At 35.4% G+C, this 13,024-nt stretch overlaps 1 protein-coding gene across 1 annotated transcript in view; it reads right to left on the bottom strand.

Moving 5' to 3' along the window:
* The window catches only part of CORIN (corin, serine peptidase), a gene marked incomplete at both ends in the record, with an annotated part of 119,193 nt that overhangs the window by 92,548 nt on the left and 13,621 nt on the right, over positions 1-13,024 (bottom strand). Inside the window, 2 exons of the mRNA XM_079534872.1 lie at positions 3,435-3,887; positions 10,877-11,021. Coding sequence (XP_079390998.1) covers positions 3,435-3,887; positions 10,877-11,021 — 598 coding nt within the window. The remainder of the gene's footprint in view (positions 1-3,434; positions 3,888-10,876; positions 11,022-13,024) is intronic.

Below are 13,024 nucleotides of genomic sequence, written 5' to 3'. Positions count from 1 at the left end.
CTATCTTCTTTAACATAGTCTGATAACCAAAATGCACTGTGCACCTACTAATATAAAGAAAAACACTGAGTAACCACTGCCTCTTCTTCTCCAAGCCACTCAGAAATGTAGGGACAATTTTCCAGGAGGAAAAGAGTCTTATTTATATTCAGTGTTTCCTCACATCTAAGCCATTACACACCTCTATTGATCTGTTTGCCTGCTGTTTGCATTTTCCAATTCTTCCTCTTTCTTTTTGTCTGAACTTATGCATTGAAGTGATGAGTTTTCCTTTTATTCTCTGGATCCCTCATGACAACATCTGACATCATGACAATACCTGGAACAGAGTTGCCTTTTTGACCATCACTGAGCCAGAATGTTGTCTGCAGCAAACCCTCAACTTTTTTTTTTTTTTTTTTTTTTTTTTTTTTTGAGTGCAGTATCTCATATATTCATTTTAGGCTACTCAGTACAAGTAGAAATGTTGTTACTTGACTATTCACTGCCTTCCTGGATCATTTTTAAGGTATAGTGTAAACTCTACACTCACATGAAACCCTATGAGGCTCCATTGGTAAGCTTCACAGTGGAACCTAACCAGTCATATACTTCCCTGCGTTTGAATGAGCAATTAGTCTAAGAGACAATTCTCTTTAAGACTTCTCAGAGAAGTCTCTGGTTAAAGAACAAGTATGCTGACTTAACCAGAAATGTCATTTACTCCGTCAAAGAGGTTTCAAACAGATGGTGAAGTATTGCTTCCTCTTGTAAAAGGAAAACAAACTTATTTGTCACTTCTTCATTGTATCATTCATTCCCATTTGCCTATTAATCTATTCTTGACTAGGATTTCTGACAAAGCACTTCCTTATGCTGCAAGGGCTTTTATAATAATTGATGTCACATGTGCAAAATTTCATTCCACTCTAGTTAGTAATTCATAAATCTCATATTAGTGTTATTTTAAAGTCTTGGGTGAATATCATATAGTCACAGTGTTTATAATTTCTCTTATTAATATTCTCTAACGTATTTTATTGAAGCTGTGATTCAACATTATAGCAAATTCAGTACTAAGGATATTAAGATCAGACAAAAAATGTTATAGCCATATTACTGCCATTTCAAATGTCTTCAGAGAATTTTGTCTGGCTAGTTTTGCACTGGCAGCCTCTGTGTTGTGTGACATATCATTTGTCTTTCAACATCCTGCATAAAAACAGCATAAAGTCCAAGTAATGCTCTCTTACTAAATCATCAGTAGTGCACTCACCTGACCACATCTGAACCAGATGAAACCTGTCCTGATGGATGACCTGCTAGTGTTTGTTGATAACAGTGAAACATCAGCCTCGCACTTCATTTCCAGATTAATTTCCTTAATAGGCCTAAAAAGCTCAAATATCCATTCCATATTGGCCCAAAAGAAATTACATAAGTTACTGGAAGAAAATTCAACAAGACTCACTACAGATCACTGGAATCTGCTACCATGCAATGCTGAGATGTTTCTATATGCTAGTCCTAGTTTATTCTTCTTTTGGCACACGCTAACGGTCACAACTGGTTCATGACAATGAAACTGTTTGATCTACTACCACTGTTCCTACATAGTCATTAAGTGTTTTGCTTGCCCTAAAAACCCCTTTGCACTCCAAAAGACTACCCCAGCCTAACTATGCCAAAAATGCATACATCACTTTTTCCTGATTTTCCCCATCTCTTTCAACAAGAGAATACTTCTGGACATCAAACCTCGGTGGAGTTCTCTCTGGGAAGCAAAGTTTAGTGGGAGAGACCAAAGAAGCCACGAAGTATAAGGAGATAATTTGCAAAGGCTGGTACAGGGGTGAGATAGTAGGAGAAGCCTATGATTTCTAGTCCTCAATGCTTTGTACAGCTATGGGAACACAAAATTATTCAGAGAATAAAATATCCTGGATCCCTCCAAGTGCATATATAGTATACAGAATACTACATACTGACTAAGGTAAATAAATGTACCACCAACAGGATATAAGTATACATTTACATACATTTGTTCCGATTTTTGGATGTGAGGAGAATAAACAAGATACGAATCTGTTAAAGAAAATCTAGTGGATGTAATGTATAGAAAGCCTAGACAATTCCCATAGCCTGTGGAATAACTACACTGCAGGAGATGGAGTAAATGACAAATTATTGATTCACAATAAAGGAACACCCTCAAAAGGAATGTTTTCCATGTGCTCAGTTAAGATACATATACAAACATGCACATATATATATACATATAAATTAAAGAGTTTCCTCTTTTACTTCACTCTGGAAAGAACAAAGAAGGATATAAAGAGCTCTTTCACAACTTTTATCTGCTTATTTAATGATAATGAGGGGGCAGGGAAAGAAAGGAACAAACTCCTGAAGGCAAAATGTTTCTGAAGAAAACAGCAGAGCAAAAAAATCTGTGATGCAAACAATCTGATCACTCACACCTGAATAATACATTCGTTGGGTAGATAGCTAATATCAGATCTTACAACTAAGTATGGAACTCAACAGAGGACTGACACCTCAAAACATCATATAATTCAGTGGCTTTTTGGAAGAGATCCCTACTGACAGATACCCTCTCTTCATTTTCATTTCATAGAAATTTCAAATATACATCTTATACAAAGTGCGACTTTTAGGTCACTGGCCATCTCTTTTAATTTATTTCAGATCTCTCCGTGACCTGAAGCAAGTATTGCTTCATGATCAGATGAGATGAACATCTAAGGAATGATAGGCAATGAAAGAAAATCAAGTGCATTTTAACATACATTTATATTAACCTATATAAAGTTCAGAGGGTTAACAAAAGAATATAAAGAAACCTTTCAATACTGACATGATTAATCAATAAAACTACTAAGGCAGTAATGAAATGCACTTTTTTTTTTAATAATCAAACCAATGAAAACTGATCACAGTTAACTTATTGTTCTTTCTTGACATTCCCATAACGGTCCTCAGAAATGTCACCAGAAGTTTCACTGGAAGTTTATTGCAGCACTGAGAAATAACTTCAAATTAAAGAATTTACCCATTAACATAGGAAATGTTGTAACTGTCATTACATCCCCAGTTCAGGAAGATACTTACCACATACATAATTTCAAAAGAATCTAGAAAATTCTATCTACAAACTAAGTCTAATTCATTTTCAGACATGGTAAGCATGCATGATTTTCACCAGTTGAGGAACATACTGTAAATATTCATTCCTGAATGAACTTAGTGTATCTTCCTCTTCTTATGAAATGTCCTGATAACATACTGATTGCAACATGGAATATACATGACAATATAAATTCTCAAAAAGTGGCTAATTCCTCAGAACTCATGGGAATGCACTGAGAAGCAGCCAGCAATGTATTCTATTCATCCGAATCAGAATTATGAAGCCAAATAAAACATAAACTTACTTTCTTTCTGCTCCTTTTTCTGTGACACAGATGGACGAGTAGGACTTAATGCAGGTAGAGTGGTCATCCTGTCTTTGATGTTAGAGGAGACATCTGTCGACCATGATGGCTCTCCCTCTGTAGTGGCAAAAAGCTGGGTGCTGTACTTGGGGTTCTCTGATAAAGCATCGTCGTTTGTAAGATCAGGATTGAGCACTGATGCTGGAGATGTAGGTGCAAATGCATTTTCCTCTAAAGTCTCTCTAAACATATTTGAGTTTGTGTTCATTTGGCCAACTTGGGATAAAGGCGTGGTGGTCCAGGAGGGAGTCCATGTGCTGATACCCACTGTGGGATGAGTCTTGGAATCGTTTTCAACCATGTTTGGCAAAAGATTGCTAGACGTTTCAATGTCACCATTAACTGCGAGGACCTCACTCCCATTTGAATAAAAGCATGTTTTTTCTAATACCCCTGGAAGAAAGGAAAAAATACCAATATTACCATCGTCCAGAAGGACAAGTGTCACCAATTTGTTTTAGGAGGTTAACAGTACAGTAAATTTAGTGGCACCGAATTAAAAATAAAAAAATAAAAAAACATTCTAAGTTAAAATTAAAGAGAACTAAAGAATTAAATGTAGCAACAAAATAAGAGTAGTACATCCAAAATAAAAAGTTATGATTACAGTAGGATAAAATAGAGAAACATACTAATAAGTCACTGACCAACACCAACAATGAACTAAAATGTTTTAATCCTACTTACACGTGGGTGACTGAATTCTTACATACCTGTAACTGTACAATGTAAATTGGAGGAGCTCTAAGAAGTTCTAGCATCATGGAAAGACATTAGGGAATACTTATTTCTATATTGCACCATCTCTTGTTTTCATACTGTCAGTATGTCAGAAAACTATTAAATTCTTTTTTAAAAATTTTATATTACATTAATATGGAAAGAGTTAAATAATGGAAAGAGGTGTTCTTTTTCTCTATACAAAATTAAGTAATTTAACTATTATGACTAAATATAATCCATGAGTTCTTTCTCACTCTTTTCTGATACTGGATTTCGAGTACAGCTGTGTACAGAATTTTAGTCAAGTGCAATATGCTTTTGCTCTTCATTTGTTATTTTATATACAAACACAGACTTTTCCTACTTGTATGTCTTGAACGGTTACAATTAACTTTGCAAATCAAAACAAATGCATAACTCTAAGGATATGCATATGAAACTCTAAGGATATTCCATATGAAACAAGAAATCCGGAAGAAGTAGCAAGAAAATCTAATCCACACATTTTCAGTCACTTTTGTGACTATTACTGAAATAAGTAATTAATAGAGCATTAATAAATAATTAAGCAGGAATCTCAAATATATACATTTTAGTTATATCTCATAGAAGCTACAAATACTAACTCTAAAAGTGAAACACCACTCCATTGTGAATGGCAATAGCAATTTCTGCACCTGGTTAGTCACATAAATCAGCTTAATAGTAATAAATATTACATTCCACGTTTGAAACGTATATTTTTCTGATAGGCTTTCATGTTGTTTGTTCCTTCACTAACTCATTGGTGAAATTGACTCCTGATTCCAAAAAAACACTCACTGCCACCTCCTCTGAAGTTCATTTTCAGTTTGGTTATTGTATTTACAAAATGCCCAGTATCACAACCACATTTAGCTACGCCTTCTGCTCTGCTCTGCCAACTCCACAGTCACTGCTTGCAGCCTGCGACCACTCGGGTATTCTGAGTCCCTTCTTCCTGCTGTTATAGAATCCCTTTCCTTGCTTTTCTTTTCTGACACTTTGCAACTAGATTAAATCAGTTTTCTTTGTGGAAATTCAAAGACTGGGCAGGAGGAAATCTTTATTAATCGCAGCTACAAGTAACTGTGTCAGAAAAGCCAAATTTCAGTTACAGTCTGAATTCACTTTGGGTTGGGAAGTTTAATATGTAAGAAGAATATGAAACCAGTTGAAAGGAAGAACCTCAGCATTTCCCTTTTCACTGAATAATATTCAACTGCAGCAACTGGAACTAGGAAAAAAGACTTGTAAGGTGCCTGAAATGTAATGGGATTCAATGAAACTTCTACCCTTTGAGATTTACCAAATACTGGTTTATCCATACTGGGTTATTTTGGTTCAATTGTCACTGACTGTGAATAAAACTTTGTGTGTATCTTTCAGTAGCAGAACCCAAGGGACGTTTCATATATGCATGTGAAAGTTTCTGTTTTTCTACCAGTAAATGTGCATAATTCATTGTGATTTGGAGGATTTACTGCGTTTCACAGAAGCAACAAAAAATCTCCCACCCACAAATTATTTCAGCAGCAATTTGTCTTTACTTTAGTACTCTGGTCAGACCAAATGGAAAGAATGAATTTCACAATTAAGACCAGTAGTAATATGATTTTTTCTAAAATCTTAGGAATTGTGACTGCGCATACACAGAGATTATGCTCACTCATATGTAATTCTGTGTGGATGCTGTACTTCAAAATAAAGCTTCGACTCCCCATGAGTGGGAAGCCTACTTTGTTACAAGTTTCAAACTGCAGCCATTTTTTTGCAACAGCTTTCAAAAGTTAAAATGAGAAAATCAGCTTTTCTTCCTACTTTGAAGCAATGCATTTTTTTTCCATGACTTGCAAATAGCTGAGGGGATTTTTTTCACATTCTCAGTTTTCCTCCCTAGGTTCTTTTCTTCTCCACTCAACATAAAAATAGAAAAAGTCTGGAAAATATCAGTCCCAAAGAACTATGAATAATGACTTAAATGATTAGCTATTTATATATCATTCAGCAGAATAGTAGGAAACACATTACAAGTCAGGTGTAAGCTTGAAAGAAGTTTAAAAATATTTTGGCTTAATATTATGGACCAGTAAACAGTGTTAAGAAAATTATTGCGTTTCATCCACTGGTTTCTATCCTCTCCCTATTCACCCTACTTAATTCTCTTTCTGGAACTAGAATAATAGCTATCACTACCCATAAGATCATTTTCTTCTTCTGAGATCCCTAGATACTTGTTTGCATCTTCAGCCCATCTTTCCAGCAATAACGTTCTTGTTATCTTTTCAGTTACTTAGTGATAATAACTTCTTTTCTTGACAGGTGGACCGCATGATGAACTGTCTTCCAGGCAACAGATCTTCCCAATTGCATCTCAGCTGACAGTAAATAATATTGAATGCTTTTAAAGATTTTTTTTTGCCCATCAAATACCAACCTTTACAGAGAGTAAGTGAAGGTTTGGAAGTTGATATTACTAAAGAGTTATGGCCTCTGGGTACATACAAGTTTCATACTTCCATATATTCATATATTCAAGTTTGAATTTTAAGTTTGAAATCTTCCGGACAGCAATCTTAGGACTCAAAATTCTGAGGAATCCAGCTTTTCCTTCTTCTAGATGAGTGCTCTAGCAATTGTTTTGTTATGTGCTGGCAGGCACCATCAGCATTAGGAGGTTTTAAAGGACTGCGTCTAGCCATGCTCTTTTAATTTATGCTTTTAGATAATATTAGGAAATGTCTTTAGACTCTGTCTCAATCAGTTAGCTGCACTTGCCTGGGTTCTGGTGAGTATGTTCTTGGGAGAGGTAGGCTAACCCTCCGCTTGGCACTCACTGCTCTGATCCCTGCTAGTACATAAAAGTTTTGGATCACCCTCCTGAAGCACCTTGTTCTCCTTCAACACATTCTTCCCGTCCTCTCATCCTCCTGGTGCACTGAGTAGAGAACTTAAACACTTAATTGCAGTCTACAGATTCCACCGTCTCTGAATTAGACTCATATTTTCTTTGATTATAGTCCTTTTCCCCCCTAAATACCACTGTATGTTTTCAATCTTAAATTTTACTTACTGGAGATTTTTTACAGCATTAAAAGTTCTGTAGAAACTACTTAAATTTCAAGATTCCTAAGAAAACAACATTAGATGCTTTAAAATAATAAGCTTTTTTAAAATCTCTTCAGTAATGAGAAGTCATTTATTTCCTACCAATGTCTGCTAAGAACTATACAAAACATATAATATAAAATGCACAATATTAGTTTTATTCATGTATGCATACACATTATATCCAACTATTCATCAAATGTCCGTTTACAAAGAGGTTTGGACAGTAAATCACATAGCTGCAGGCAGTAAATCATGTCCAGATAGCTAATTAGTTGAGAAATAGCTGTAACCAGTTTGGATCTGTGTTTCCAACTACAGCTGGACATGTCCAGATGACAGAAACATAAAGCATGATGATTTTCATTGTGTTTGGTTCAAAACCAAGGAACTGGCATTAGGCTCATTCAGTTCAAAGCAGTGCTTTGCCAACAATCTTACTGATCATTTTCCAGTTGCTTTTCACTCTTGAGGAATTAATGTTTTATTTAAAGATCTGAAATGGACTGTTACAAGATCTGAAGAACAGTTGCACTGTTCAAGCCATTACATTGAGATGTTGGCAGCATATTCTGTGTGTGATTTCTAACAGTTCACAGCAGGAAATCTCAAAAAGACCAAGACTGTTTAAAAAGCTAACCAAAAAGGGCAAAGCAACCTAACAAAACAAGTAAAGGATGAGGCATTTACACAGAATAAATGACAGCTCCCTGCTATAACTAGCCAACACATACCCAGTGAGATTTCTTCTGCAGTGGTTTGTCTCTATGAATCTGCGCATTCTGAAGGCAAGGGCTTCATCACTTATCACTTATAATCACAGAATCATACAGTGCTAGAAAGGTTTGGATTGGAAGGGACCTTAGAGATCACCTACTTCCAATTACGCTGCTGTGGGCACAGATACTTTCCCCTAGATCACACTGACCAAAGCCCCATCCAACCTGACCTTGAACATCTCCAGGGATGGGGCATCCACAGGTACTCCGGACAGCTTGATCCAGCACCTCACTACCTTCATAGTGAAGAATTTCTTCCTTATATCTAATTTAAATCTACCCTGTTTAAGTTCAAAACCTTTACCCCTTATATGCCCTTGTGAAAAGTCTCTCTCCGTCTTTCTAAGACTTTTTTAAGTATTGAAAAGCTGCAATGAGTCCTCTCTGGTGCCTTCTCTTCTGGAAATTCTCTATTTATGTTTCAATCACCAGTGAATACAAGATTGACAACCACAGAATTAAACTCTTCCATGTGGTGGAAAGATAGGAACAGAATTTCCTATATAGAGAATATCTCATCTGAACCAGTCTCGGGACTATTGATTTGTTTCTTACATTGTAAATCATCATACCAATATCAGGGTGTAACAGCATTCATTTATTACTAATCTGAGTTGAATATGAGCTATTATTCTGGATATAGTGTATTCTCAGTAAACAGAACATAATTTTAGACACATTTAGACATTATTTTAGACACATTTTAAAGTTTCCCATAGAATTTGTTCACTTAACTTCAGACATCAGATATGATTTGTTTCTAGGCTATCATGCACACAAAACAGAAGCTGCTAGCTGAAAGAGAACAGTAAATTATAATCATGAAAATTCAAGAGATGCTTAAGGGAACTGCCAGTTTGAGGTATGGGTAATAAAATCAAGCCTTATTCTATACCCCACAGTAATTGCACTGAAGAAGATATAGCCCTGATTTTTGCTATGTAAGTAGAATCAGAACAAGTCCCATTTCCTCTTTATCTAGAGGATTTAATACATTTTAATGTGTTATGTCAATACTCGCCTCAGAAAAGGAGCATGGGAAGATCTGACAAATATACCTGCTCTTTTATTCACTTTCTCGCCAAAGAATGAAAATCTAGGGCAGAGGATATGAAGGATATAAATGGAATCCTAAACATAAGGAAAGTAAATTGAATGGCATCATATTTCTTAACTGCCAGACTTACTTAATCTACTGCAGCATGTTCTCAGTTTAAAGATACATCCCAAGACTCAATTGTCAATCACAGCATTCATTAGCTTTGTTTTCTTGACTTGCCTAACCTAAGCTAAATGAAAATAACAGGTCTACGATGTCTTGTAGGAAATCCTTTACAGACTAAATTGAAAAAACAGATTTACATTGTCATTGTTTTGACAGAAGTGAAAGTGCTATTGAAACAAGTGTTTGGTTTCTTCCTGCGCTTCTATACATATATATATTTATATGTATATATACATATATATGTACTTATACATATTTAGAAGGGCTGCTCAGTAAAGGTTGGACCTTCCAAACAGTACTTCATAACATTCTGTTGCTGTGTGACAGAGAAGCAAAGGAGCAATCTGAGAAAATGGTGTCTGACATGAAAGCGTGTATGAAGCCGAGCCTTCCACACAGAAAAAAAAGTAAGCATTGTCATTCATTTTTTGACACTTGCTGGACATTTACGGAGACCAAACAGTAAGCGTCAGCACAGTGAGGCAGTACATGGTGTGTTTCAGCAGTGGCAATCTATCCACTGGTATAGATTTTTACAAGCGTGGCACACAGGCTTATGTTCACTGCTGGTGAAAATGCTTAGCTAATGGTGGTGACTATGTTGAAAAACAGTATTTCATAGTTGAGAATTTGCTCTAAAAAACAGTGTTGCTATGCTTTTTGTATCTGTTGCAGTTTGCATGGAAATCAATAGGAGATATTACTTCCTGAGTAACCTATGTTACACATACATGCACACTCTCTCACATCAGCACACTTATTAAAGATGTGCTTCTGAAGTACTTAATTAAGCTGAACAAGAAAATATTTTCATTTCAAAAAATTGAGAAATCCCACAAATTCTCAGCACTAAAAGAACAGATTATTTTAACTCTTTTTAAAAAAAAAAAAAAAAAAAAAATTTAACCCAGCATTACTGTCTTTCTCATGCTGTAGTTGAAATAATTAATTAAAAGATATGTCAACTTCTCTGTAGTGGTAGCAGAGGGATGGCTTCTTCTGCTGGTTATAAACTATTAGCCTGTTAATTCTGTAATCTATGCAGTTAGTTATCAGAGTAAGCCATTACAAAATCTAATATTTATCAGACTAAGCCATTACGAAATCTAATATTCCTGGAATAAGTTTCTACAAAACACACTTGAGGTTTTGCATTGATATATATTTCATATAATAGAACAAACAAATATATTTTGCTTAAATACATAAAAGTCCAACATAAACATCATCTTGTACCTGTAAAATGACTGCTGAAAACCACCTACATACTACCTCTTCAAGTCGTATGCTCATAAGAAATGAAAAGGTTTCTTTGTTACCTTCAATAAATTTTAAATATATAAATCTAAGCAGCATATTTGTCTCATTGTAACAAGCATTATTCTTTCACTAGGTAACTAGTTTGTTAGGTAGATGTACTAATGTACACCTTGAACATCCACAATTACACCAGCGCTTGAGAATGCTGTTATATCTCAGTTTTCAGTTCCTTCACAGAAAATGAGACAATTTACTCCATTAGCACTCACCTACAAAGGTAAGCAGAATAACCAGCAAAAGGATAAGGGCGCAGATACATGGAATCAGTATTAGGAGCAGAAGTCGCAGGAACTTGGCAGAAGCCAGTTTTTTAGAGCAGCCATCCCCCATATTATCCTCATCTGTTCCTAAGACCTGAAAAACAAAAGAGTATAGTTTTATCATTTTGGTGTCACTTGATAACTCCTGTGTTTTCAAGAGCAGGCCTTTGCATTTCACAAAACAGATGGATTGTTTAAATATAAGCTATAGATGGTTTTTAGATTCTTATTGAAAAGTTGCATGCAATCTTCCTTCTTGGTGCACAGCCTAGTGTAATCCATGCCATTAATTTTAGGTTACCCAGTATCCATGAAGTTACAGTTTAACTGAAATTTCTAAACCTTCCTCATGATCTAGAAGTTGGATAGACATTTCATTTGAAAGAAAAAAAAAAAAAAGCAAAAAACATAATAAATCAATAATAAGACTAAATACAGCTTATTTATTTATTATAAGACCTTTGTGTTCTTAAGGATTTTTTAATAAAGAACCAAGAAATGATGATAGTCTTTGTTTTAAGTGACAACAAAAGTGATAAAGATCATTGCTCTTATTATCTACAATATTATCTCACTTTCAAAGTACTTTACCTATGCTATAACTTATCACAGTATTCTATGTAGTTTGTAAGCAATATTTTGTGTTCTGTAAATGAAATACAGAAAAGCCTCAGTTGAGGTGCACAAAGTTTTGTAAAGCCTAAACAGTTATGGTGTAGCCGAGAGTGGGGGAGGGGAACATTCAAAAACATAACACCATAAAGGCTATGATCTCATATATTAGAGGCATGTACTCTTTAAATAGAAACAGAACTGAAATACAAAATGTACTTTTAATAGTAAGATTGAAACTGTTATTACTAAGTCAATACATCTTTACTCAAAATTAACTAAAAATAATTCCACTTTTCCCTATAATAACTCGAAATAGGATGATAGAACAATTAACTCCAGACAGTCTCCCAAAAAGATGAGTCATTAGTTAAAACCTACAAATCATATTTTAGCCTGTCAGAAAAATCAATCATATTGAAGTTGTGACAGGATACAAGAATGCAAATGCATCCACTGCACTGACAAAATCTTTCCAAAGAACTTAACGCATGTATTATTAGCCTTTTAAATGACAGTCTCTGCATGAGACAATCCCTTTGACTGCTTTTGCTCTAAGTGCTTTTCTCTGAGAAGCCAGGGTGAGAATGAGAAGCCAGGGTGAGAATGAGAAGGCTGGTAATACTTCATACATCCAGGCATAAGGAAAAGCAGTTTTCATGTTCTGGAGAAAAGGGTGACTTACAGGATCAAGAGTTAGACAGTCCCTGCTTGACTATGTGACATCTTTAAGTCCATATTCGCCCACATTTTCAGATTAAAGTCTTCAAAGTTTGTCCCAAGTTCTCCTTCAGATCATGCTGGAGTTTTGGCAGCTTATCAGCTACACACAGCTAGCTTCACTGGATTTGATAACCTTGGTTTGCTCAGTCTGTACCTTGCAGATCTCTGGGAGATCTGAGTGCAGGTAGCACAGGAATAACACAGCTTTGCTTTGAATACAATTCTTCCAAAACACAACTGCCCTAACTTCAATTTTCAACTGCTTTTGAAAGCACAGCCAAAAAAGAGAAAATGGCATTAAACTGCCTTTTCTAACAGTACAGTGGTTACAGCATTCCCTCAGGAAATGGTGCTGTTGAGTTCAATTCCCTGTTCAGCCTGAAAATTAGATCTACACATCAGTAGAGTAGCACAAGCATCACTCCTCGTGAATCACACTGTCCCTTGCTATTCTGTGAAAAAGAACATAGTCCTGCTGCGTCAATAATGCAGGGAGCAGGACCATCACTACACAGACTACTGAGCTTCTGAAATCTCTTGCTTGTATGTTCCTGTTTCTTTGAGATATATATATTTTTAAATTTGTTGGCACTGTGGATACTGTGTACTTTAATTGAATGTTTATGCTAAAGGAGAACTTTAAATATTTTTTTCTCTCTTATCAATTCCTAAAAGGAATTTAAAAAATCCCAGTCTGCATCGGCAACTTACTGCCAAAGACTTAAAGAGTCTGTTGGATCCAAAATCTATTGATGGTGACTG

The sequence above is a fragment of the Tetrao urogallus genome (assembly GCF_951394365.1).
Source record: "Tetrao urogallus genome assembly, chromosome: 4".
NCBI classification, from domain to species: Eukaryota; Metazoa; Chordata; class Aves; order Galliformes; family Phasianidae; genus Tetrao; species Tetrao urogallus.
The sequence above is the reverse complement of the archived record's forward strand: the minus strand, read 5'-3'. Positions and strand labels throughout refer to the sequence as shown.